Genomic DNA, 27,488 nt, shown 5'->3' with positions numbered 1-27,488 from the left:
TCCAGCGGTCGCCCATCCACCTCCGCGTCCAACGGAAACTCCTCACCGTCGGTTTTAAAGCCGTCCACCGCCTTGTCCCCTCCTACCTCACCTCGCTCCTCTCCTCCTCCACCCCGGCCCGCACACCCCGCTCCTCTAATGCCAACCTTCTCCCTGGGCCTCCATCTCCTCCCTCTCGCCGCCGACTTCTCGTCCACCTCCAGCTTGGTTTGGTGGCAAGAACCCGGGCTTGAGAGTCGGAGGACGTGGCTTCTAATCCCAGCTCCCCCACTCGTCTGCCCTGTGACCTTGGGCAAGCCACTTCTCCGCGCCTCAGTTACCTCATCCGTAAAATGGGGATTAAGAGTGTGAGCCCCACATGGGACAGCCTGATAACCTTGCATCTACTCCAGTGCTTAGAACAGTGCTTGGCATATAGTAAGCGCTTAATGAATATCATAATCACTGTTAATTATCATCCCGCCTCTGGCCTGGAATGCCCTCCCTCCTCGTATCGGACAATGACTCTCCCCCGCTTCAAACCTCGTCGAAGGCCCGTCTCCTCCAAGAGGCCTTTCCCGACTGAGATCTCTTTTCCTCTTATCCCATTCCCTTCTGTGTCACTCTTGCTGTTGGATTTGCACTCTTTATTAAAATAAGGAGTGGATACAAGTAAATCGGGTTGGACACAGTCCCTGTCCCACGTGGGGCTCAAAGTCTCAATCCCCATTTTACAGACGAGGTCACTGAGGCCCAGAGAAGTGAAGCGACTTGCCCAGGTACTCGGGAAACGCTACTGATTGCTTGACAGATCCTTGGTTATCCATGTTTTATCCAGATCCTCGGTTATCCCTCACCCCACCACATTTATGTGCCTGTCATTTATCTGTTTATAATAATAATGATGTTGGTATTTGTTAAGCGCTTACTCTGTGCAGAGCACTGTTCTAAGCGCCGGGGGAGATACGGGGTGATCAGGTCGTCCCACATGAGGCTCACAGTTAATCCCCATTTGACAGATGAGGGAACCGAGGCACAGAGAAGTGAAGTGACTTGCCCACAGTCACACAGCTGACAAGGGCAGAGCCGGGAGTCGAACCCATGACCTCTGACTCCGAGGCCCAGGCTCTTTCCACTGGGCCACGCTGCTTATATTAATGTTGTTCTCCCCCTCTAGTCTGTAAATCCATCAGGGGCCGGGAACGTATCTACCAATTCTGTTTTATTGTCCTCTCCCACATGCTTATTTCAGTGCTCTGTAAGTAGTAACCGCTCAGTAGATATGCTTAATCAGTAAAAATAATAATAATAATGTTAGTATCTGTTAAGCGCTTACTATGTGCAGAGCACTGTTCTAAGCGCTGGGGTAGACACAGGGGAATCAGGTTGTCCCACGTGGGGCTCACAGTCTTCATCCCCATTTGACAGATGAGGTAACTGAGGCACAGAGAAGCAGCGTGGCGCAGTGGAAGGAGCACGGGCTTTGGAGTCAGGGCTCATGAGTTCGAATCCCAGCTCTGCCACTTGTCGGCTGTGTGACTGTGGGCAAGTCACTTCACTTCTCTGGGCCTCAGTTCCCTCATCTGTAAAATGGGGATTAAGACTGTGAGCCTCACGTGGGACAACCTGATTCCCCTGTGTTTACCCCAGCGCTTAGAACAGTGCTCTGCACATAGTAAGCGCTTAACAAATACCAACATTATTATTATTATTATTATTATTATCATTATTATCATTATTAAGTGACTTGCCCACAGTCACCCAGCTGACAAGCGGCAGAGCCGGGATGCGAACCCACGACCTCTGACTCCAAAGCCCGTGCTCTTTCCACTGAGCCACGGTAGCTACCCCAACGCTATGCTTTGCACATAGTTAATTCTTAACAGAGAAGCAACATGGCCTAGTGGAAAGAGCCCGGGCCTGGGAGACAGGGGACATGAATTCTAATCCCTGCTCTGCCACCGATCTGCTGTGTGACCTTGGGTAAGTCACTTCCCTTCTCTGGGCCTCACTTACCTCATCTGTAAAATGGGGATCAAGATTGTGAGTCCCATGAGGGACATGGACTGTGTGCAACCTGATTCCCTTGTATCTCCCCCAGCGCTTAGAACAGTGCCTGGCACATAGTAAGCGCTTAACAAATACCATCATCATTATTATTATTATTATTAATGTGCGGAGCAAGGTACTAAGATCTTGGGAGAATAGAGTTGGAAGACAAGTTCCCTGATGTTGGTCACTTGCAGAATTTTGCTCTGCTGTTTTCCAGCACTTTTCATCTACAGACAACACTCGGCATTGTGGATGTTGCTTCCAACACTTCCTCGACTCCTTGGCGGCAGAAATATTTCCACTGAAGCCTGGAACTGGATTATAATTTAGCCTTAACGACTTCCTTTCGTCCTTGGTTCCGGAGAAATCTCGCTCCGAACCTGCCAACGGAGAGAATGGAGCTCCCCAGATCTTTCTCTTTTTCTTCTTGAAGGCGTTAGTGGTAGCTCCGTCTTCTGAAAATGGGGATTAAGACTTTGAGGGGCTGATTAACCTGATTGACGTGGATCTAGCCCAGCGCTTAGTACAGCCCGTGACATGTAATAATAATAATAATAATAATAATAATAATGATAATATTGGTATTTGTTTAGTGCTTACTATGTGCAGAGCTCTGTTCTAAGCGCTGGGGGAGATACAGGGCAATCGGGTTGTCCCACGTGAGGCTCACAGTCTTCATCCCCATTTTACAGATGAGCTCACTGAAGCACAGAGAAGTGAAGTGATTTGCCCACAGTCACACAGCTGACAGGTGGCAGAGCTTGGATTCGAACCCATGACCTCTGACTCCCAATAATAATAATGTAGGTATTTGTTAAGTGCTTACTATGTGCAGAGCACTGTTCTAAGCGCTAGGTTAGACACAGGGGAATCAGGTTGTCCCACGTGGGGCTCACAATCTTCATCCCCATTTTACAGATGAGGTCACTGAGGCACAGAGAAGGGAAGTGACTTGCCCACGGTCACACAGCTGACAAGTGGCCGAACCGGAATTCGAACCCATGACCTCTGACTCCCAAGCCCATGCTCTTTCCACTGTGCCACGCTGCTTTTCGTAGCGACTTAACAAATACTATCATGGGTCTCATCGTCGTCATCATAACCAACACCTTTGTTTTGGACTTTGCCAAGTGCTCAGTCCAGTGCTCTGCACGCAATAGACGCTCGATAGATATCATTCATTGCCCACAAGTGGCAATAATAATAATCGTGGTAGTCGTCAAGTGCTATTACGTGCCAGACAGAAGACAGGATATTCTGGAGAAAATATATCCACGTAGCCGCAGTGATTTGCAAGCGACTCGCCGGCACTCGATAAATGAAGCAGCGTGGCTCAGTGGAAAGAGCCCGGCCTTGGGAGTCAGAGGTCATGGGTTCGAGTTCCGACTCCGCCCCTTGTCAGCTGTGTGACCGTGGGCGAGTCACTTCACTTCTCTGGGCCTCAGTTCCCTCATCTGTCAAATGGGGATTAACTGTGAGCCTCACGTGGGACGACCTGATGACCCTGTGTCTACCCCAGCACTTAGAACAGTGCTCCGCACATAGTAAGCGCGTAACAGATACCGATATTATTATAATAATGTGCCGGGCACTGTACTAAACACTGGGGTGGATACGAGTAAATCGGGTTGGACACAGTCCCTGTCCCACGTGGGGCTCAGAGTCTCAATTCCCGTTTTACAGACGAGGTCACTGAGGCCCAGAGGAGTGAAGCGACTTGCCCAGGTAATCGGGAAAGACGATCGATTGCTTGACGGTTCCTCGGTTATCCATGTTTTCGTGTTGCCGTTTTTGTTTTCCTCTGGAGCGGGGATGCCACGTTAGGGTTGCCGAAATTACAGAGCGGTTTGGATCTTTCCGCGAGGGAGGGAGAGGGTCATCGTGTCGCCTCTGGGGAAGGCAGAGATGCTCTTATCTCACCAACCCGGAGCTGCCGAGCCGATAATGACACGGGTTCCCGTTGTCCGTTGAAGGGAAAGTCCGGGGAAACACTTTTATAATAAGTTCAGCTGCCCAGGGATATTGACACACTACAGTTATTTCAGGGTACAGCCAGACAGGGCCGCAAAGGGGAAAATGAATTCATTGGGTTTTATTGTAGAAATGGAAATGTGTGTCGCGGCCTTAAGAGTCTGGTTTTATAGGGGTATAATAGCATTCATTTTGAGTAGAGAATCGTAAATCTGAGCTTCAGAATCAAAACTGTTTAATTACATTTTATCCTTGAATAGCTATCTATCGCCAGTCGGGAAAATTAAACGGAGACCCGCAGAGTAAATCAGAGGTGGAGATCTTTAACACAAGCATAAAAAATCAATTCCGGATGAATTTCGCTCCGATAAAAACTTCGCCGATAGCCTCTGCGGAGTTGGAAGGACTAAGAAATGCGGGTCGTTCGCTCGTTCATTCGGTGGTATTTATTGAGCGCTTACCGTGTGCCGAGCGCCGGACCGAGCACTTGGGAGAGTACAATACGACGGTAAGCAGACACCTTCCATTTCTGCGACGAGTTTACGTTCTGCGGGGGCGACAGACGTTAATATAAATGAAGAGATTACAGATAGGGACATAACCGATGTGGGGCTGGGAAGGGGGATGAGGAAAGGGAAGGAGTTTGGGCGACGCGGAAGGGAGGGGGAGATGGGGGAAAGCGGGGCTTAGTCAGGGAAGGCCTCTTGGAGGAGGTGGGTCTTCAGTAAGGCTCCGAAGTGGGGGAGAGTCATCGTCTGTGGGATTTGAGGAGGGAGGGCGTTGGGGGCCAGACGTAGGACGAGGGCGAGCTGAAGGCTGTGAGCCTCCCGTGGGACAACCTGGTGACCCTGTGTCTCCCCCAGCGCTTAGAACAGTGCTCTGCACATAGTAAGCGCTTAACAAATACCAACATTATCATTAGAGTGCTCCGCACACAGTAAGCACTCGATAAGCACCCATTCTTATGCTTAATAATGATGATAATGGTATTAAGCACTTACTATGTGCCAAGCACTGTTGATGATGGTTATGGGATTTGTTTTACTATGTGCAAAGCACCGTTCTAAGCACTGGGGGAGATGCAAGGTAATCAGGTGGCGCCACGTAGGGCTCAGAGTCTTCATCCCCATTGATTGATCGAGAGCCCAAAGATACAGATAGCATGGAACAAGTATAATAGTAATAATGATGTTGGTATTTGTTAAGCGCTTACTATGTGCCGAGCACTGTTCTAAGCGCTGGGGGAGACACAGGGTCATCAGGTTGTCCCACGTGGGGCTCACGGTCTTAAGCCCCATTTTACAGATGAGGGAACTGAGAAGGTAATCAGGTTGTCCCCCGTGGGGCTCACAGTCGTAATCCCCATTTTACAGACGAGGGAAATGAGGCACAGATAATAATAATAATAGTAATAATGTTGGTATTTGTTCAGCGCTTACTATGTGCAGAGCACTGTTCTAAGCACTGGGGTAGATACAGGGTCGTCAGGTCGTCCCCCGTGAGGCTCACAGTCTTCATCCCCATTTTCCAGATGAGGGAACTGAGGCCCAGAGAAGTGAAGTGACTTGCCCACAGTCACACAGCCGACGAGTGGCAGAGGCGGAATTCGAATCCATGACCTCTGACTCCCAAGCCCGGGCTCTTTCCACTGAGCCGCGCCGCGAAGCAGCTTGCTCCAGGCCACAGAGCAGACCAGTGGCAGAGCCTGGATTAGAACCCACGTGCTCCGACTCGCAAGCCCGGGCTCTTGCCGCTAAACCATGCTGCTTCTCTACTGAATAGCGCTGATAATGGGGCCAGTTCCAACTGACGTTGCCCTAATTATGAATAGTCAGTCGTATTCATCGAGCGCTTACGATGTGCAGAACACTGTACTAAGCACTTGGGAGAGTACACTGTAACAATATAACAGAGTTGGTAGGCACGTTCCCCGCCCACAAGGAGCTTAAAGAACGATTAAAAGGAATAATAACAAGAGAAGCAGCGTGGCTCAGTGGAAAGAGCCTTCAGAGTCAGAGGTCATGAGTTCGACTCCCGGCTCTTCCACCTGTCAGCTGTGTGACTGTGGACGAGTCACTTCACTTCTCTGGGCCTCAGTGACCTTCTCCGTAAAATGGGGATGAAGACTGTGAGCCTCACGTGGGACGACCTGATGACCCTGTATCTACCCCAGCACTTAGAACACTGCTCTGCACATAGTAAGCGCTTAACAAATACCAACATTATTATTATTATTATTATTATCATTATTATTATCATTATTATGGAGTGATTTCTATGTGCTTAGCGCTCTGCTAAGCGCTGGGGAGATTCAAGATAATAGGCTGTGAACCCTATAGGGGACAGGTAATCTGTCCACTGTGATTGACATGTGTCTGTTGTTTAGGTGAGGCCATTACCGGAGTCTTCTACCTCAGCTTTCTATAGGTCGTACAGTCAGTCAATTAAATTAATTGAGTGCTTACTGTGTGCTGAGCACTGTACTAAGCATATGGGAGAGTAACTATAACCAGAAACAGACACATTCCCTTCCCACAACGATTTTACGATCCAGAGACAACGGGTTTACGGCCTAGAGAAGGAGAGCTTACAATCTAGAGGTAAAGTGGGAAGAAGGATTTTGATTTCTTCTTTCTCTTTGGTTTGTTTTAATAGTATTTGTTAAGCACTGAATGTGTGTCAGGGACTGTACTAAGCGCTAGAGTAGAGAGAAGCTAATCAGGAAGGACACAGTCCCTGTCCCACATGGGGCTCACGGTCTTAATCCCCATGTTATGTATAATAATAATGATAATGATATTATGCACTATGTGTCAAAGCACTGTTGATGATTATGGGATTTGTTAAGCGCTTACTATGTGCAGAGCACCGTTCTAAGCGCTGGAGTAGATACAAGGTCATCAGATTGTCCCCCGTGGGGCTCCCGGTCTTCATCCCTTGTACGTGTACATGTACATCGCCTCGATTCTTTTTAGTCGCCACTGTTTTTACGAGATGTTCTTCCCCTCGACTGTATTTATCGCCATCGTTCTCGTCCGCCCGTCTCCCCCGATGAGACCGTGAGCCCGTCAGAAGGTGGGGACCGTCTCTATCTGTTGCCGACTTGTTCATTCATTCATTCATTCAATAGTATTTATTGAGCGCCTACTATGTGCAGAGCACTGTACTAAGCGCTTGGGATGAACAAGTCGGCAACAGATAGAGACAGTCCCTGCCGTTTGACGGGCTTACGGTCTGATCGGGGGAGACGGACAGACGAGAACGATGGCACTAAACAGCGTCAAGGGGAAGAACATCTCGTAAAAACCGATGGCGACTAAATAGAATCGAGGCGATGTACAATTCATTAACAAAATAAATAGGGTGACGAAAATATATACAGTCGAGCGGACGAGTACGGTGCTGAGGGGATGGGAAGGGAGAGGTGGAGGAGCGGAGGGAAAAGGGGAAAATGAGGCTTTAGCCGCGGAGAGGTAAAGGGGGGATGGCAGAGGGAGTAGAGGGGGAAGAGGAGCTCGGTCTGGGAAGGCCTCTCGGAGGAGGTGATTTTTAAGTAAGGTTTTGAAGAGGGAAAGAGAATCAGTTTGGCGGAGGTGAGGAGGGAGGGCGTTCCGGGACCGCGGGAGGACGTGACCCGGGGGTCGACGGCGGGACGGGCGAGACCGAGGCACGGCGAGGAGGCGGGCGGCGGAGGAGCGGAGCGTGCGGGGTGGGCGGTAGAAAGAGAGAAGGGAGGAGAGGTAGGAAGGGGCGAGGTGATGGAGAGCCTCGAAGCCTAGAGTGAGGAGTTTTTGTTTGGAGCGGAGGTCGATAGGCAACCGCTGGAGTTGTTTAAGAAGGGGAGTAACAGGCCCAGATCGTCTCTGCAGGAAGATGAGCCGGGAGCGGAGTGAAGAATAGACCGGAGCGGGGCGAGAGAGGAGGAAGGGAGGTCAGAGAGAAGGCCGACACGGTAGTCTAGCCGGGATATAACGAGAGCCCGTAATAGTAAGGTAGCCGTTTGGGAGGAGAGGAAAGGGCGGATCTTGGCTATATTGTAGACTTGTTCATTCCAAGCGCTTAGTACAGTGCTCTGCATATAGTAGCGTGGCTCGAGAAGCAGCGTGGCTCAGTGGAAAGAGCATGGGCTTCGGAGTCAGAGGTCATGGGTTCGAATCCCGGCTCGGCCACTTGTCAGCTGTGGGACTTTGGGCAAGTCACTTCACTTCTCGGTGCCTCAGTCACCTCATCTGTAAAATGGGGATTAAGACTGTGAGCCTCACGTGGGACAACCCGATGACCCTGTATCTCCCCCAGCGCTTAGAACAGTGCTCTGCACATAGTAAGCGCTTAACAAATACCAACATTATTATTATTATTATTATTATATAGTAAGCACTCAATAAATACTGTTGAATGAATGAATGAATATGTAGAGCACTTTACCAAATGCTTGGGAAAGTACAATAGCACAATAAACAGACATTCCCTTCCCTCAAGGAGCTTACAGTCTAGCAGCGGAGACAGACATCAATACAAATAAATATTATTCAATAGTATTTATTGAGCACTTACTATGTGCAGAGCGCTGTACTAAGCGCTCGGAATGTACAAATCGGTCATTATAAATATAAATACCTAACTTTTCTGTCTCAGTTACCTCACCTGGAAGACGGGTGAGAGCCGGGAATACAACCCAGGTCCTCCCGTGCCCAGAGAAGCAGCGTGGCCTAGTGGCAAGAGCCCGGGCTCGGGAGGCAGAGGACGTGGGTTCTAATCCCGGCTCAGCCCCTTGTCTGCCATGTGACCTTGGGCAAGCCACTTCACTTCTCTGTGCCTCAGTGACCTCATCTGAAAAATGGAGATTAAGACTGTGAGCCCCACGTGGGACAAACTGATTACTTTGTCTCTACCCCAGTGCTTGGCACATATTAAGTGCTTCACAAATATCAGTATTATCATTATTATTACGCCTGGGCTTTCCCCACTAGGCCATACTGCCTGTCAGGGGTTCCCGCTAGCTCCTTGCCCCCGACACTCCACGCTGGCTGTGGCTTCCCTTAATAATGATAATAATAATAATAATAATGTTGGCATTTGTTAAGCGCTTACTACGTGCAGACCACTGTTCTAAGCACTGGGGTCGAAACAGGGGAATCAGGTTGTTCCACGTGGGGCTCACAGTCTTCATCCTCATTTTACAGATGAGGTAGCTGAGGCCCAGAGAAGTGAAGTGACTCGCCCACAGTCACACAGCCGACAAGTGGCAGAGCCGGGATTCGAACCCACGGCCTCTAACTCCAAAGCCCGTGCTCTTTCCACTGAGCCACGCTGCTTCTGTTCTAAGCGCTGGGGAGGATGCAAGGTGATCAGGTTGTCCCACGTGGGGCTCACGGTCTTTATCCCCATTGTACAGGGGGATAACTGAGGCCCAGAGAAGTGAAGTGACTTGCCCACAGTCCCACAGCCGAGAAGTGGCTGAGCGGGGATTTGAACCCTTGACCTCTGACTCCCAAGCCCGGGCTCTTTCCACTGAGCCACGCTGAGCGGAGAGGGAGCCTCATCCCACAGTAACGGACGCCTTTTCTCTCCCTCTGTCTCTCTCTCTGCGTCTCCGTGTCTCTGTCCCCCACAGGAGCCGCCCGGAGACCCCGCCGCGCCCCAAGGAGGAGCGGCTCCCCGAGCCGACGAACGAGCCCCTGGAGCGGGCCGTCTCCTGGCTGCGAGCTTATTTCTGGCAACCCGAGGCCCTGGACTCCCTCCCGCTCCCTGACTTCCACCACCCCCTCTTCGAGCAAGGTGGGCAGGTCCCGTCGGTCCTCACAGAACCGTCTTTTTGTTCTACCCTTGATAATAATAATAATTGGGGTATTCTTTAAGCGCTTACCGTGTGCCAGCCACTATACTGGGGTAGATACGACGTCACTGGGGTGGACCGAGTCCTCGTCCCGCGTGGGGCTCACAGGCTGAGTCCCCATTTTACAGACGATGGGACTGAAGCCCAGAGAGGTAAAGTGACTTGGGCAAGGTCCTACAGCAGACTCACGGCAGAGCGGGGATCGGAACCCAGGCCCTTCTGACTCCCAGGCTCGCGCTCTATCCTCTAGACCTTGTAATTGCGGTATTTGTTCAGCGCTTATTAATAATAATAAGGTTGGTATTTGTTAAGCGCCACGTGCAGAGCACTGTTCTGAGCACTGGAGTAGATAGAGGGTAATCGGGTCGTCCCACATGAGGCTCACAGTTAATGAAGCAGCGTGGCTCAGTGGAAGGAGCCCGGGCTTGGGCGTCAGAGGTCGTGCGTTCGAATCCTGGATCTGCCACTCGTCAGCAGGTCACTTCACTTCTCTGTGCCTCAGTTCCCTCATCTGGAAAATGGGGATTAACTGTGAGCCTCACGTGGGACGACCTGATGACCCTGTATCTCCCCCAGCGCTTAGAACGGTGCTCTGCACGTAGTGAGCGCTTAACGAACACCGACATTATTATTATGAGGGAAGCAGCGTGTCCCGGTGGATAGAGCCCGGACCTGGGAACCAGAAGGACCTGGGTTCTAATCCTAGCTCCGTTGTTTGTCTGCTGTGTGACCTTGGGCAAATCACTTCACCTCTCTCCGTCTCAGTCCCCTCATGAGTTAAGTGGGGATTAAGACCGTGAGCCCCATGTGGGACAGGGACCGTGTCCAACGTGATTAGCTTGGATCCATTCCAGCTCTTAGAACAGTGCTCGAAACATAGTAAGGGCTTAACACGTGCCATGGTTATTATTATGCATATGTACATATATATGTGGTGTTAAACATATCTGGTGCCACGTACGCAAAGTATCACACTATCAAGCACTTGCTCCGGGCCAGGCACCTGGGTGGATTCGCCTCGTCTCATCCCGCCGAGTCGTCTCCGACCCGAAGCGACGCCACGGACGTATTTCTGGTAGAGGAATGGAAACTCTCCAGGCGCCATCCTGAGAGGGGAGGGTGGATTTGAGCTTTCTAATAATAATGGCGGTATTTGTTTAAATGCTTACTCTGTGCCAGGCCCCGTGCTAAGCGCTGGGGTGGATCCAAGCAAATGGGGTTGGACCCACTCCCTGTCCCGCAGAGGGCTCACACTCTCCACCCCCATTTTGCAGGTGAGGGAACTGAGGCCCAGACAAGTGAAGTGACTTCATCAGATGAGACAAATCCTTGCGTGCACACGGCAGCCGGTAGCGTGGGATTTAAAGGGGAAAACAAATGGTTTTTCGAGGGGAGACGTAGAACGCGCCATTTTCAAACCTCCCGGTTGCAACACTTCTCCGTGAAGTAGACCGACCGAGCCGCTGAGAGACAGACAGATGTCTTGGTGGATCGAATGACAGGATGCATCGAACCTTTTCCCGGACGCCGGTTTGAACGATGCCCTGCATTGAGTGACGTACCCTCCGATCCCTCTCCCCACCGATCCAGTTGACAATGTGTTTCCGATAATGCCGTTGCCTGGGACCGATCAGGAAAATGAGGGGATGCCCTCTCTGTCCCCTCCCACCCCATCGTGGGGGCGTGTCAGCCTTACCACCCCATCCCCGCCCTCCGTCAAATCCCAGGGACCGTCGACACGACCCCACCGATGTGGCTTCTACCCGCTCGGTTCGTCCGGAGATGGATAGGCCGCTCTTCCGTTCACCTCCCCTGCTCACCGTTGGCCACCTTTCCCCGCAACCTTCCCCGCTCCCCACTGGCCGTTCTTCCGTTCACCTCCCTGCTCCGGGTTGGCCGTTCTGCCGTTCACCTCCCTGCTCCGGGTTGGCCGTTCTGCCGTTCACCTCCCGCGCTCCCCGTTGGCCGTTCTTCCGTTCACCTCCCCCGCTGCCCATTGGCCGTTCTTCCATTCACCTCCCTGCTCCCCGTTGGCCGTTCTTCCGTTCACCTCCCCCGCTGCCCATTGGCCGTTCTTCCATTCACCTCCCTGCTCCCCGTTGGCCGTTCTCCCGGTCACCTCCCCCGCTGCCCATTGGCCGTTCTTCCGTTCACCTCCCCCGCTGCCCGTTGGCCGTTCTTCCATTCACATCCCTGCTCCCAGTTGGCCTTTCTTCCGTTCACCTCCCCCACTGCCCATTGGCCGTTCTTCCGTTCACCTCCCCCGCTGCCCATTGGCCGCTCTTCCGTTCACCTCCCTGCTCCCGTTGGCCGTTCTTCCATTCACCTCCCACGCTGCCCATTGGCCGTTTTTCCATTCGCATCCCCAACTGCCCATTGCCCGCTCTTCCAGTCACCTCCGCGCTCCCATTGGACGTTCTTCCATTCACCTCCCCGCTCGCCGGTGGCTACCCTTCCATTCACCTCTCCGTGGCCCATTGGCCGCTCCTCTGTTCACCTCCCCCACTCCCGGTAGGCCGCTCTTTCATTCATTCATTCATTTATTCATTCATCCATTTATTCAATCGTATTTATCGAGCACTTACCATGTGCAGAGCCCTGTACTAAGCGCTTGGAAAGTACAATTCAGCAACAAAGAGAGACGATCCCTGCCCACAGCGGGCTCACAGTCTAGAGGAGGGGGAGACGGACATCAAAACAAGTAAACGGTCATCAGTAGCAACAAGAGAAATAAATAGAATGCTCTTCCATTCAACTCCCTCCGCTGCCCATCGGCCGCTGTTCCGCAGAGAAGCAGCGTGGCTCAGTGGAAAGAGCCTGGGCTTGGGAGTCAGAGGTCATGGGTTCGAATCCCGGCTCTGCCACTCGTCGGCTGTGTGACTGCGGGCAAGTCACTTAAATTATCCGTGCCTCAGTTACCTCATCTGTAAAATGGAGATTAAGACAGACTGTGAGCCCCACGTGGGACAAACTGATCACCTTGGATTCCCTCCCAAAGCTCCTCCCCACCGGCAGCGGCCCCCCGCCTGCGGTACCCGGTGCGGGGTCGATCCGGGAGCCACCGGCAACTCAGGGAAGCATTCTGGGATATCAGCTCCATGGCCACCGCCTCCACTCCCGCTGGGTGGGAGAGAAGGAGAGAGAGATAGAGACAGAGAGACACAGAGAGAGAGAGAGATCGCACCCTGGGCCTCCCCCAGAGCACGCCGATCCCCGGCACGGCACACGGAATCGGAAGGGCGACCCGTCCGTCCGGGCCCGGATCCACCGGAGACTGAAAGCTCCTTCTGGGCAGGGAACGTGTCTACCAACTCAGTTGTATCGTCCTCTCCTAAGCTTTCGGACCAGTGCCCTGCACATAGTGAGCACTCAATAAATAGCACTGCGTGATGCCACCTGGAAGCAGTGTGGTCCGCTGGAAAGAGCACGGGGTCGGTAGCCAGAGGACCCGGGTTCTAATTCCGGCTCCGCCACCAGTCTGCTCGGTGACACTTCGATTGTGGGCTCATTGTGGGTGGGGAATGTCACTGTTTACTGCTGTATTGTCCTCTCCCAAGAGCTTAGTACAGTGTTCTGCCCACGGTAAAGCATTTAATAAATACAGTTAAATGAATGAATGATCTTGGGCAAGCCACTTCACTTCTCTGGGCCTCATTTTTCCTCATTAGGAATATAGGGATTCGATTCCTGTTCTCCCTCCTCTTTAGACTGTGCGCTCCGTGAGTAGGAGGAGCCAGTCGACAGGGATGAGGGATGCCTGACTCCTAAAAATAATAATAATAATGGTATTTGTTAAGCGCTTACTATGTGCCAAGCACTGTTCTAAGCGCTGAGGTAGATACACGGTAATCAGGTCGTCCCACACGGGGCTCACAGTCTTAATCCCCATTTTACAGATGAGGGGACTGAGTCACAGAGAAGTGAAGTGACTTGCCCAAAGTCACACAGCTGACAAGGGGCAGAGGCGGGATTAGAACCCATGACCTCTGACTCCCAAGCTCGTGCTCTTGCCTCTAAACCATGCTGCTTCTCTAATCCCGGGGAACTCGGCCACCCCCAGGTCAGGATGTGAAGGGGGGATGGGATGTGGGGGGAGAAGGCCCGGGGTCGGGGTGGGTACAGGATAATAATAATTATAGTATTTGTTAAGCATTTACTATGCTCCAGGTACCGTACTGAGCGCTGGAGTGCTCCATCCCCTCCTGACTCCCAGGTGTGGACTCTATCCACTACGCCCTGCTGCTTCTGCCTAGTGGCGTGAGCTCGGGCTTGGGTGTCAGAAGACGTGGGTTCTAATCCCGGCTCTGCCACCCGTCTGCTGTGTGACCTTGGGCGAGTCACTTAGTTTCTCTCTGACTCAGTGACCTCATCTGTAAAATGGGGATTAAGAACCGTGAGTCCCAGGTGGGACAACCTGATTACCTTGTATCTACTGAACGTTGCTCAGCACATAGTAAGCGCTCATTTCATACCAAAATCGTCATTATTATTAGTAACCGGAAAAGAGGTGGGGGCCGGGCGGGGGAAAGGTATTTTTAGCAGGCCATAGTCCTAAACGGTTTCTGCAGAGCCCTCGTGCCGGTGTTCAGTGATTCTGGTCGCAAAATTCTGGGTTTGGAGCCAAGATAGGTATTTCCCCAAAGCCGGTTTGTACCGAGGCAGGTTGTTTTAATTTAGTTCAATCATCTCCTCCCCTTCTAACACCAGGTGGACATGGTTTTATGGTCCAAAAATGAGGGGTTTTAATAAAAACGCTGACACGGAGTTAAGCGGCCCCAACGACGCCGATGCGATAATAACCCCTTTTCTTCCGAGCGCCCGTTTGTTTCCCGTTATTTTAAATTACAATTCGGCACGGTTATTAAATCGAATCGTCGAACTCCAGATCCCCCACAAGGAAATAGTCTGTCACAACCTTCGAGCCACCGCAAGGGTTTTCCAAAAGGTATTGGGGGTATTTCCTTTCGAGAGAGAAAGGATCGGGCATGTGTAGAATGAAATACATTATTTTAGCAATTTCTACCCAGGGAGAGTAAATGTGGCCAAGCAGAAATTGTTCCCGAATCACACTCCTGGATTTTGAAATGGCGCCTTCAGTTTTCCAAAGTGTTTTCGCCTCAGAGGGCTCACTCCGTCTTCCCGAAGTCCCCGGCGAGAGAGGGAGAGGATGAGCTCCATGTCCGTTTGATTCATTCATTCATTCAATCGTATTTATTAAGCGCTTACTGTGTGCGAAGCTCTGTAATAAACGCCTGGCAGAGTACAATATAACACTATGATGGACAAATTCCCTGCCCACAACGAGCTAAGAGTCTAGAGATAAAAAGCTTATTAAAGTCTAACAAGCTAATAGTCTACTCAGGTGGCAGGGTTGCGTAATGGATAGAGCAGGTACCTGGGAGTCAGAAGGTCGTGGGTTCTAATCCAGAGGCCGCCACTTGTCTGCTGTGTGACCTTGGGCAAGTCATTTCACTTCTCTGGGCGCCTCAGTTCCCTCATCTGTAAAATGAGGATCGAGACCGTGAGCCCCATGTGAGACAGGGACATTGTCCAACCCTATTTGCTTGTGTCCACCCCAGCGCTCAGTACAGTACCTGGCACATGGTAAGTGCTTAATAAACACCCTAATTATCATTATTATTATTACAGTTAGCAAGGCCCTGGCGTTTGTTAAAGCGCTCTCCCTAATCACTTACTACAGTGCCCTGGAAACAGAAGACTGGTAAGCTCCCTGAAGGCAAGGAATGGGGCCGCTGAACTCCGTGTCAGCATTTTTATTAAAATCCCTCATTTTTGGACCATAAAACCTTGTCCACCTGGTGTTAGAAGGGGAGGAGATGTTTGAGCTAAATTAAAACCACCTGCCTCGCTACAAACCAACTTTGGGGAAATACCTTTCTTGGCTCCAGACGCAGAATTCTGGGACTGTCACGGAAAGTCGCTGAACACGGCCACGCGGCCTCCGCAGAAACGGTTTAGGACCGCGGCCTGCTGAAGATACCCTTTCCCCTCAAGGCCCCCGTCTCCTTCCGGTCAGCGGAGAAGCACCGTGGCCTCGTGGCTAGAGCAAGGGCCAAAATTATGGCCTTGTGAAATTGGGAGGACAGCGGTCGTGTCTACAGTGATGGGAAAGACAGTTGCAGGCCAGGTTTGGGGAAGATAAGGAGTTCGGTTTTGGACACGTTTAGTGTGCGCAGTTGGTGGGACATCCAGGTCTTTATTTACCTATTTATTGATTTCTGTCGATGTCTGTCTCCCCCTCTAGACTGTGAGCTCATTGTGGGCAGGAATGTGTTATGTCTCTGTCCCTGCTAGAGCGGAAGTATTTCCTCCTTTTAGACTGTGAGCCCGTTGTTGGGCAGGGATTGTCTCTATCTGTTCAGGAATGTACATTCCAAGTGTTTAGAACAGTGCTCTGCACACAATAAGCGCTCAATAATTGCGAATGAATGAATGAACAGATACCACAGTCGTCATCATTAGAGAGGGCTGTTTCCATGGAGTGAGGGGGGCGGGAGCTGGATTGGAGGGGGTCAGGAAGAGAATCGGAAGAGCGGAAGTGGATAGAGTCGGTGTAGAAGGTTGGAGAGGAATGGTAGGAGGAAGATGGGGTGATAGCCGGAGGGAGCCCTGGGGTCAACGGAGGGTTTGTCGTTGGTTTTTTAAGACGTGATACGTAAGGATGTCTGAAAGCAGTGAGGAAGACTGTAAAACTGCAGACTGTAGCCTCTAAGCTCCCTGTAAGGCAAGGATCAGATCTACCACTTGGTACAGTATTCTCCTTAGCACTTAATACAGTCTTCTACGTGTAGTAAACTCTTGATAAATGCCATTTTTTGCTTGATTGATGGATTGATTGCCGGATTTAGGTTCTTATGGCATTTATTAATAATAATAATAATGTTGGTATTTGTTAAGCGTTTACTATTTGCAGGGCGCTGTTCTAAGCGCTGGGGGAGATACAGGGTAATCGGGTTGTCCCACGGGAGGCTCACAATCCCCATTTTACAGATGAGGTCCCTGAGCCACAGAGAAGTCGAGTGACCTGCCCACAGTCACGCAGCCGACAAGTGGCAGAGCCGGGATTAGAACCCATGACCTCTGACTCCCAAGCCCGGGCTCTTTCCACTGAGCCACGTGCCTGCTAGAGCCAAGCACTGTGCTGAGCGCTGGAAGAGATTCAATTTAGTCAGAAAAGACATCATCGCTGTCCCAGATGGGGCTCACAGTCTCAGAATATATCTCTGTTGTACTGATGGGGAAACCGAGGCTCCCAGAGGGTCAGTGACCGGTCCAGGTACTCCCAATACGTCAGTGACGGAGCCAGGATTAGGACCTGGGGATAAATGCCATTGATTGATTGATTCTGACTCTCCAGACCTAGGCTCTTCCCACCAGAGTATAAGCTCCATCTCGACGCTAAACTCGTTGTGGGTGGGGAATGCGTCTCTTCTATTGTAATAATAATAATCATAATGTTGGTATTTGTTAAGCACTTACTATGTGCAGAGCACTGTTCTAAGCGCTGGGGGAGATACAGGGTCATCGGGTTGTCCCACGTGAGGCTCACAGTTAATCCCCGTATAACTGAGGCCCAGAGAAGTGAAGTGACTTGCCCACAGTCCCACAGCTGACAAGTGGCGGAGCTGGGATTTGAACCCATGATCTCTGACTCCCAAGCCCGGGCTCTTTCCACTGAGCCACGCTGCTTCTTGTAGTCTCCCCAACGCTTAGTACAGTTCTCTGCACACGGTATACACTCAGTAAATAACAATAATAATAATAATAATAATGATGATAGTGGTATTTGTTAAGCGCTTACTATGTGCAAAGCACTGTTCTAAGCGCTGGGGGATACAAGGTGATCAGGTCGTCCCACGTGGGGCTCACAGTCTTCCTCCCCATTGTACAGTTGAGGTAACTGAGGCCCAGAGAAGTGAAGTGACTCGCCCGGAGTCACACAGCTGGCAAGCGGCAGAGCCGGGATTAGAACCCATGACCTCTGACTCCCAAGCCCGGGCTCTTTCCACTGAGCCGCGCTGCTTCTCTAGCAATTGACAGACCAACTGGCCAATTGACTAGATTACATGGCCTAGAGGTTTAGCTAACATAGCTGTGGCCTAGTGGACAGAGCCAGGGCCTGGAACTCCGAAGGATCTGGGTTCTAATCTCGGCTCTGCCGCTTGTCTTCTGTGTGACCTTGGGCCAGTCATTTCACTTCTCTGTGCTTCTGTTCCGTCATCTGTAAAATGGGGATGAAGACTGTGAGCCCCATGTGGGGCAGGGACAGCGTCCAACCCAATCACCTTGTATCTACCCCAGCGCTTAGAAGAGTGCCTGGCACAGAGTAAGCGCTTAACAAATACAAAATTAATATTATTATTATTATTATCCTACTGTGTAGGATAAGGCTGGTTCGGGAGGTCCTCAGACGGTGGCGCAGATTTCCTCTGTAACTCACCTATTACCGAGGACTAGGTGGCGGGAATATAGTTCCGATTCATCTCATGGAGAAATCCCTACCGCATTTTGCAAAACGTGGCACAGGAACATGAGAAATCTTGCATGCTCTGGTGGAAGGAGCCGGGACTGGGGTGAGAGGACTTGGGTTCTAATCCAGCTGTGTTGCTTACCTGTTGTGTGACCTGGGCCAAATTACAGAGCTTCTCTTTTCCTTAGTTTCCTCACCTTTAAAATGAGAGTTCTATACCTGTTTTCCCTCCCTCTTAGATTCGTGGGGCAGGGACTGTGTCCAACCTGATTTTCTTGTGCTCAGTACATAGTAAATACTTAACAAATATTAGTATAATTATGCGAGTGTACCTTACCCCACTGATCTCTCCGTATTTTATTTTTGAACGGTATGAAGGGCTCACGCTTTGCCAAGCATTATACTAAGCACTGGTTAGATACATTTCAAGCCGATCAAACGTAATTCCTGCCCCACTTGGGGATCGCAGCCTAAGGAGGAGGAGGAAGAACAGGCATTCGGTCCCATTTTACGGATGATGAAACCGAGGCAGAGAGAAGTTTAGCGATTTGCCCAAGGATCCAGTCTCAGCAGGCAAGTGACGGAGCCAGAAATGGAACCCAGGTCCCCTGACTCCCAGCCCCATGTATTTCCATTAATCATGCCGCCTCTCCGTGTGTTTAGCCCGGGACCGAATGAACTTTCAAGAAGCTGCCTTTTTCGCTGCAAAATTGGTTTTTCGTAAGGTGCGTTCATAGAAAGGGGCTTCAAGTAAGCGTCTGGTTAGCATTACTTCCACGATAAAAGATTATTTAAACTTTTTTTGCCGTTACCGTTTCCCAACTTTTCCGCCATTAACATTTGAAAGGAGTTTTATCTTCTTTGAGTTATATAGCCACCAAAGAGGCCTTCAAGTAATGAGCAAATCAGAATAATAAAAGTATCATTTTGCCAAAAGCAGTTACTTTTCCACACAAGTTTTTTTTTTTAAAAAAAGAAAGGACTCTGTTTTTGTCCTTTGATCTACTCAAAAGAGCACGTTCTAATTTCTGCTGTGCTCTCTCAAAGTCCGTCATCTGTCTACTCGCCGCTCCAACTGCTCTTGCTGTAGCTCGTGGGCATCTCGTTTCAGAGCGCAAGGCGAGGGGAGGGAGAGAAGGGAAAGGGAAAAAGAGAGAGGGAGAAGGAAGGAGGAGGGAGGAAAAGGTGAAAGGAAATGAAAGAGAGAAGAGGCGATGGGAGAGGGCAGGAGAGAGAGAAGGAAAGGGGGAGGGAGAAAAGACGAGAGGAAAAGAGGAAGAGAAGACGCGATGGAAGAAGGAATAGGGAAGAAAAGAGAAAGGGAAAGGGCAGGGAGGAAGGGGAGAGGAAGGGAATCAGTCAATCATATTTATTGGTAATAATAGTAATTGTGGTATTTGTTAAGCACTTCTCATCCCAGCACTGTACTAAACGCTGGGGTGGATACACGCAAATCGGCCGTCCCTGTCCTACGTGGGGCTCCCAGTCTCGATCCCCATTTTACAGATGAGATGACTGAGGAGGGAAGTGACTTTCCCAAGGCCACGCAGCAGACAAATGGCAGGGCCGGGATTAGAACCCATGACCTTCTGAGTCCCAGGCCCCTGCTCTATCCACTACACCAGGCGTTCACTGCGTGCAGAGCATTGTACTAAGCGCTTGGTAAAGTCCAGTATAACAATAAACAGACGTATCCCCTGCCCACGACGTGCTTACAGTCTAGAGGGGGAGACAGAGATGAATAGAAATAAATAAATGATATGGACGTAAGTGATGTGGGGCTGGAAAAGGGGATGGATAAAGAGAGCAAATCAGGGGAACCCAGAAGGGAGTGGGAGAAGAGGAAAGGGGGGCTTAGGCAGGGAAGGCCTCTTGGAGGAGGTGGGCCTTCAGTAAGGCTTTGAAGGCGGAGAGAGTCATGGTCTTTCAGATTTGAGGTGGGTGGGCGTTCCAGGCCAGAGGCGATTTGTGGGTGAGGGGTTGGTGGTGATTCAGATAATAATGTTGGTATCTGTTAAGCGCTTACTATGTGCAGAGCACTGTTCTAAGCGCTGGGGGAGATACAGGGTCATCGGGTCGTCCCACGTGAGGCTCACAGTTAATCCCCGTTTTACAGATGAGGTAACTGAGGCCCAGAGAAGTGAAGCGACTCGCCCACGGTCACACAGCTGACGAGCGGCAGAGCCGGGAGTCGAACCCATGACCTCTGGCTCCCAAGCCCGGGCTCGTTCCACTGAGCCACGCTGCTTCCCATTAAGATGGGATCGAGGCAAAGTGAGAAGGTTGGCATTAGCGGAGAAAAGTGCGCAGACTGGTTGGTGTAGGAGAGTGGCGAGGTACGGTAAGAGGGGGCAAGGGGATGGACGGCTTTAAAGCCAATGGTGAGGAGTTTCCGTTTGATGTGGAGGTGGGTGGGCCACTGCTTGAGGAGTGGGGAAACGTGTCTTGAACATTTTTGTAGAGAAATGATCCGGGCAGCAGAGTGAAGTATAGTAATTAATAATACCAATGATAATAACAATTAGAGTCGGTGTTTGTTAAGCGCTTACTACGTGCGGAGCACCGTTCTAAGCGCTGGGGGAGATCCAGGGGAATCGAGTTGTCCCACGTAAGGCTCACAGTTAACCCCCTTTTACAGATGAGGTAACTGAGGCACCGAGAAGGGAAGTGACTTGCCCAGAGTCACACAGCTGACAAGGGGCAGAGCCGGGATTTGAACTCATGACCTCTGACTCCCAAGCCGGGGCTCTTTCCCCTGAGCCACGCTGCAGCGCCATCTACGTGCCACGCTCTGTTCTAAGCACTGGGGTAGATATAAACTAATCAGGTTGCACACAGTCCCACATGAGGGTTCACCCTCTAATCCCCATCTTACAGATGAGGTAACTGAGGTACGGATAAGTAAAGTGACTTTCTCAAGATCACACAGGAGAAAGGTGGTGGAGTCAGGAATAGAACCCAGGTCCTTCTGCCTTCCAGGCCCGGGCCCTGTCCCCTAAACCACGCTTAAAGTCGGGGGTGTGGAATTTCTGTTTGATGACGAGGTGGAAGGGCAAAGGTTCTGGAGGAGCGGGGAAACGTGGACAGAACCTTTTTTGTAGAAAAATGATCGAGGCAGCGGATCGAAGTAATAATAATGTCGGTATCTGCTAAGCGCTCACTATGTGCAGAGCACTGTTCTAAGCGCTGGGGGAGATACAGGGTCGTCAGGTCGGCCCACGTGAGGCTCACAGTCTTCATCCCCATTTTCCAGATGAGGGAACTGAGGCCCAGAGAAGTGAAGTGACTTGCCCGAGGTCACACAGCTGCCAAGGGGCAGAGCCGGGATTGGAACCCATGACCTTTTCCCAAGCCCGGGCTCTTTCCACTGAACCACGGGACTGGAATGGGGAGAGACAGGAGGCTGGGAGGTCAGTAGGGAGGCTGAGGCAAAATTATTTCTGTCCTTCCTGCCCTCGGTGACAGAGACTGGTCACTACCACCCTGACCCTGACCCTCCCTCTGACGGTAACCCTGGCCCTAACAGCGACTGCTTGCTCTCTCCCTTCTGCACGCGGGCTGTGTGCCTCTGTAAAGACTGTTGTTTTCAATAATAATGATGATTGATGGTGTTAACAATAATAATAACGATGGTGATGGTATTTGTTAAGCGCTTACTATGTGCCAAGCAACGTTGTAAGTGCTGGGGGAGACACAGGGTAATCAGGTTGCCCCACGTGAGGCTCTCATTTCTGAATCCCCATTTTCCAGCGGTGGTGACTGAGGCCCAAAGAAGTGAAGTGACTTGCCCAAGGTCACACAGCAGACAAGTCGGGGAGCCGGGGTTAGAACCCACGTCCTCCGACTCCCAAGCCCGGGCTCTTTACACTAAGCCGTGCTGGTATTCGTTAAGCACTTACTGTGTGCCAAGCACTATACTAAATCCTGGGATGGATACAAGCAAATCGTAAAAGCTCCACCACTTGTCAGCGTGGCTCAGTGGAAAGAGCACGGGCTTTGGAGTCGGAGGTCGTGGGTTCGAATCCCGGCTCGGCCGCTTGTCGGCTTGTGTGACTGTGAGCGAGTCGCTTCACTTCTCGGGGCCTCAGTGACCTCATCTGTAAAATGGGGATGAAGACCGTGAGCCCCACGTGGGACGACCTGATTCCCTCGTGTCTACCCCGGCGCTTAGAACAGTGCTCGGCACATAGTGAGCGCTTAACAAATACCAACGTTATTATTGTCTGCTGTGTGACCTTGGGCAAGTCACTTCACTTCTCTGCACCTCAGTTACCTCACCTGGAAAATGGGGATGAAGACTGTGAGCCCCATGTGGGACTGGGACTGTGTCCAACCCGCTTATCTCGTATCTAGCCCAATGCTTAGTACAGTGCCTGGAACAGAATAAGCATTTAACGACTACCGCAATTATTATCATCATTATTATTATTATTATCATTATTATCATCTGGCTCCTAATCCCGGCTCCTCCACTAGTCTGCTGTGTGACCTTGGACGAGTCACTGCACTTCTCTGAGCCTCACTGACCTCATCTGTAAAACGGAAATGAAGGCCGTGAGCCCCAACTGTGACCTGGACCGTATCCAACCTTGTATCTCCTGCAGCGCTTAGTCCGGTGCCTGGCACAGAGTAAGCGCTTACCAGATACCATCCCGCGGGCTTGGGAGTCAGAAGTCTTGGGTTCTAATCCCGGCTCCACCTCCTGTCCGGTGTGTGACCTCGGGCAAGTCGCTGAACCTCTCTGGGCCTCAGTTCCCTCTACTGTAAAATGGGGACTAAGACCGTGAGCCCCACGTGGGACAACCCGATCACCTTGCATCTACCCCGGCGCTTAGGACACTGCTTGGCACGTAGTAAGCGCCTAACAAATGCCAACATTATCATTATTATTGTTCTAATCCCGGCTCCGCCTCTTGTCAGCTGTGTGACTCTGGGAAAGTCACTTCGCTTCTCTGTGCCTCATTATTCAGTCGATCGTATATATTGAGCGCTTACCGTGTGCAGAACACCGTACTCGGGTCCTTCCTCTGTCAAATGGGGACGAAGACTGTGAGCCTCGCGTGGGACCACCCGATGACCTCGTATCTTCCCCGGCGCTTAGAACGGTGCTCGACGCACAGCAGGCGCTGGACGTCTACCGCGACGATGATGATGACGATGACCATCCCCCCCCCCCCCAAAAAAAAGAGGTGAGAATGGGAGGCGGCCCCCGTCCCGGGAGAGGTTCCCAATCCGAGAGGATGGAGCCGATCCCCCCGGGGAGCCGAGTGACTGTCGGGGCCCAGCCGGAAAATCCCCGGCCTCCCGAGCCCGGCCGCCCGACGGGGCCTGACAGCAGAGCGTCCTGATGGATGACCGCCCCCCCCCCCGGGGGTCTCCGCAATCCCCCCACCCCCCAGCTTCCTTCTGCTCCCCCCAGACCCGCGCAACGGTCCTCTCGTAATCAGTGACCTCGACCTCCCGGGCCACCCTCGTCACTTATCGCCCAATCGATACCGGTGACAGAAGCGCGGGCCTGGGGCGGGGGGCCGGTGCGGGGAGGCGGACGACACACGCCTCTTTGATCGATAGCCACGGGCTCCGATCAGCGGTCGCGGCCCGCGTCCGGGCCGCCGGGGCAGGCCCAAGGGCCCGGGCCACCCCGCTACCGGCCGAAAGGCACGGAGGCCGTTTATTAAGCCAGCTGGGGCCCGGAGAGAAATGACTTCGGAAGAGGAAGGGGCAGAGTGGACGCGTGAGCGTGTGGACGTGTCTGCGTTTTTACGTGGGCGAGCGGCGGCTCGGCTTCGTTGAAAGAGCGTAGGCTTGGGAGTCAGAGGACCTGGGCTTTAATCCCGCCACTTGCCTGCCTTGGGACCTCGGGCGACTCGTTTCACCGCTTATTCATTTATTTTTGTATTTAAATGTTCGCATTAATGCCCATCTCCCCCTCTAGACGGGAAGCTCGTTGTGGGCGTGGAATGTGCCTGTTCATTGCTATATGGTAATAATAATAATACTGTTGCTATTTGTTAAGCGCTTACTATGTGCAGAGCACTGTTCTAAGCGCTGGGGGAGATACAGGGTCATCCGGTTGGCCCACGTGACGCTCCCAGTTAATCCCCATTTTACAGATGAGGGTACTGAGGCACTGAGGAGTTGAGTGACTTGCCCCCAGTCACACACTCTCCCAAGCACTTAGTACGGAGCTCTGCGCACAGTAAGCGCTCAATAAATACGATCGAATGAATGAACAGTGCCTGGCACATAGTAAGCGCTTCTTAACAAATAGGAAGCAGAGAGGCCCAGTGGACAGAGCACGGCCCTGGGCGTCGGAAGGACCCGGATTCTAATCCCAGCTCCGCCACTTGTCTGCTGTGGGACCTTAGGCAAGTTACTGCACTTCTCTGGACCTCGGTTCCCTCATCTGTAAAATGGGGATGGAGACTATGAGCCCCACGTGGGCCAGGGACTGCGTCCAACCCGTTTGGCTTGTATCCACCCCAGTGCTTAGTGCAGCGCTTGACGCATAGTAAAAGCGTTTAACAAATACCACCGTGATTAATTTTTATCATCACGCACGTGCTTGTTTACGAGGGAAATTTGGAAGAAACCTGGAAAAACGAATCGTCACGTTGGAGATTGAACTGGGCGCGCGGGGCAAACCAGAAAACTCAGGTGGGCAGAAAAATCGTTCGTGAGCGGCTTTGATGAAGCAGGGCTCCCTTCCTCCGCTAAAAGAGGTCAGGGCTTTCTAACATCAGGAAGAAGGATTTCCAAGTAGGAAACGAGCCTTTTCCCCTCGTTTCATCCATCATCTTTGATGATGGGAAGCAGCGTGGCTCGGTGGAAAGAGCCCGGGCTTCGGAGTCAGAGGTCATGGGTTCGAATGCCGGCTCAGCCGCGTGTCAGCTGCGTGACTGTGGGCAAGTCACTTCACTTCTCTGGGCCTCAGTTCCCTCATCTGGAAAATGGGGATTGAGACTGTGAGCCTCACGCGGGACAACCTGACGACCCTGTGTCTCCCCCAGCGCTTAGAACAGTGCTCTGCACCTAGTAAGCGCTTAACAGATACCAACGTTATTATTATTATGTCATCGTTCCACCATTCATTCGGTCGTACTTATTGAACTTTTTCTGTGGACAGAGCACTGTACTAAGCGCTTGGATCAAACAAGCGTAAACATAACGGAAGGCGATGCATTCATTTGGCTAAAATTTTCCTGATTTGTTTTAAGAGAAGAGGTGTCCAGTAAGCTGTTATTGGGAAATTGGCCAAAGGTCCGACTCATCCGTTTTTCGATAATCAACGAAAGCTCGTATTTCTCTACATCGAAAATGCCCGGTTTATCGTAGAGAAGCAGTGTGGCCTAGTGGATAGAACCCAGGCCTGGGAGTCAGAAGGACCTTGGGCAAGTCACTTCATTTCTCTTACGTTCCAGTAGTATCTGCCCCCACTGTTTATTCAGCCATTCATTCAATCCTATTTATTGAGCATTCACGGTGCGCAAAGCACCGCCAAGCACTTGGGAAAGTAGAATATCTGCTGCCGAATTGTAGTTTCCAAGCACTTAGTACAGTGCTGTGCACACAGTGAGCGCTTAATAAATATGACTGAGTGGATGAACGAATGCATAAATAGAATACAATAATAAACAGACACTTTCCTTGCCCACGAGTTCAGTCTAGAGGGAGAGACAGATGTAAATAAGGAGCAGCGTGGCTCAGTGGAAAGAGCACGGGCTGCGGAGTCAGAAGTCGTGGGTTCGAATCCCGGCTCTGCCACTTGTCAGCTGTGTGACTGTGGGCGAGTCACTTCACTTCTCAGGGCCTCAGTTTCCTCATCTGTAAAATGGGGATAAAGACTACGAGCCTCACGTGGGACAACCCGATTCCCCCGTGTCTACCCCAGCGCTTAGAACAGTGCTCGGCACATAGTAAGCGCTTAACAAATACCAACATTATTACTATTATAAATAAAATAAATCAGTTGTTCTCATGTCCTCAGCCCCTACACACACACATACACAAACACCCGCACATGCATGTACACACACACACACCCACACACACGTGTGTGCTTTAATTTAGCATCAACACCTACTACAAAATAGTGTATTTTGGTTCCAGCAAGAGAAATACTAAGGAATGGTTTAACTCAACCGCTTTAAATGAAGCAGCACGGCCTAGTGGAAAGAGCCCGGGTCTGGGAGTCAGAAGGAGGCGGGTTCTAATCCCGGCTCCACCACTGGTGCGATGTGTGACCTTAGGCAAGTCACTTAATTTCTCTCTGACTCAGTTACCTCACCTGTAAAATGGGGATTAAGATTGTGAGCCCAATGTGGGACAGGGAGTGTGCCCAACCTGAATCTCTTGTATCCACCCCCGCTCTTAGAACAGTGCCCGGCATATTATTGCGGTTAAGTTGTCTTGTTTTTGTCCGTCTGTCTCCCCCGATTAGACCGTAAGCCCGTCAATGGGCAGGGATGGTCTCTATCTGTTGCCGAAATGTCCATTCCAAGCGCTTAGTGCAGTGCTCTGCACATAGTAAGCGCTCAATAAATACTACTGAATGAATGAATAGTAAGCGCTCAACAAATACGATTTAAAACACAAAAAAAGCAGACAGAAAAGCAAATCTGAGAATCTGTGGATTTCTTTCCCTGCTCAATTTGCCTAACCCCGTATCTTCCTTTGTAACAAGCGGTAACAAGATGGTAACTGTCCTCTGATGGGAAATTGAAAAACGTAGCAGACAAAAGGAGATCTTTTTGTAAGCAACTTAAAAACTTATTTTGAGTTTTCCTCGGATTCCCCCCCCCCCCACCATCCTCCCTCCAGGAATTACGAGTAGTGATACTTTGCGCTCTTGTTTCTGTGAAGGGCAGCCTCTCTTCCTGGACACGGGGATGTATATTTTGTGTCTGTTACTATGGTAACTCCACTTTATTTGACCTCCTGTTGAGAATGGTATTCATTGAGCTCCCCCTGGGTGCAAAACACTTCGCTAAGCAGTCGGGAGAGGAACATTCACAATGGACCGTTTCCTGCCGACGAGAGACTTGCTCTCTTGAGCCAGTGGTGGACATAAAAATCCTTAGAATAATCAGAATGAACAATAATAATAATAATGGTATTTGTTAAGCGCTTGCCACGGGCCAGGCACTGTTCTAAGCGCTG

At 51.1% G+C, this 27,488-nt stretch overlaps 1 protein-coding gene across 1 annotated transcript in view; it reads left to right on the top strand.

Annotated features, from left to right (window-relative positions):
- The window catches only part of MGMT (O-6-methylguanine-DNA methyltransferase), a 296,061-nt gene that overhangs the window by 217,383 nt on the left and 51,190 nt on the right, over positions 1 to 27,488 (top strand). Inside the window, exon 4 of the mRNA XM_029060618.1 lies at positions 9,617 to 9,780. Coding sequence (XP_028916451.1) covers positions 9,617 to 9,780 — 164 coding nt within the window. The remainder of the gene's footprint in view (positions 1 to 9,616; positions 9,781 to 27,488) is intronic.

The sequence above is a fragment of the Ornithorhynchus anatinus genome, chromosome 3 (genome assembly GCF_004115215.2).
Source record: "Ornithorhynchus anatinus isolate Pmale09 chromosome 3, mOrnAna1.pri.v4, whole genome shotgun sequence".
Taxonomy (NCBI): Eukaryota; Metazoa; Chordata; class Mammalia; order Monotremata; family Ornithorhynchidae; genus Ornithorhynchus; species Ornithorhynchus anatinus.
This window is presented reverse-complemented; position numbering and strand designations above follow the sequence as displayed.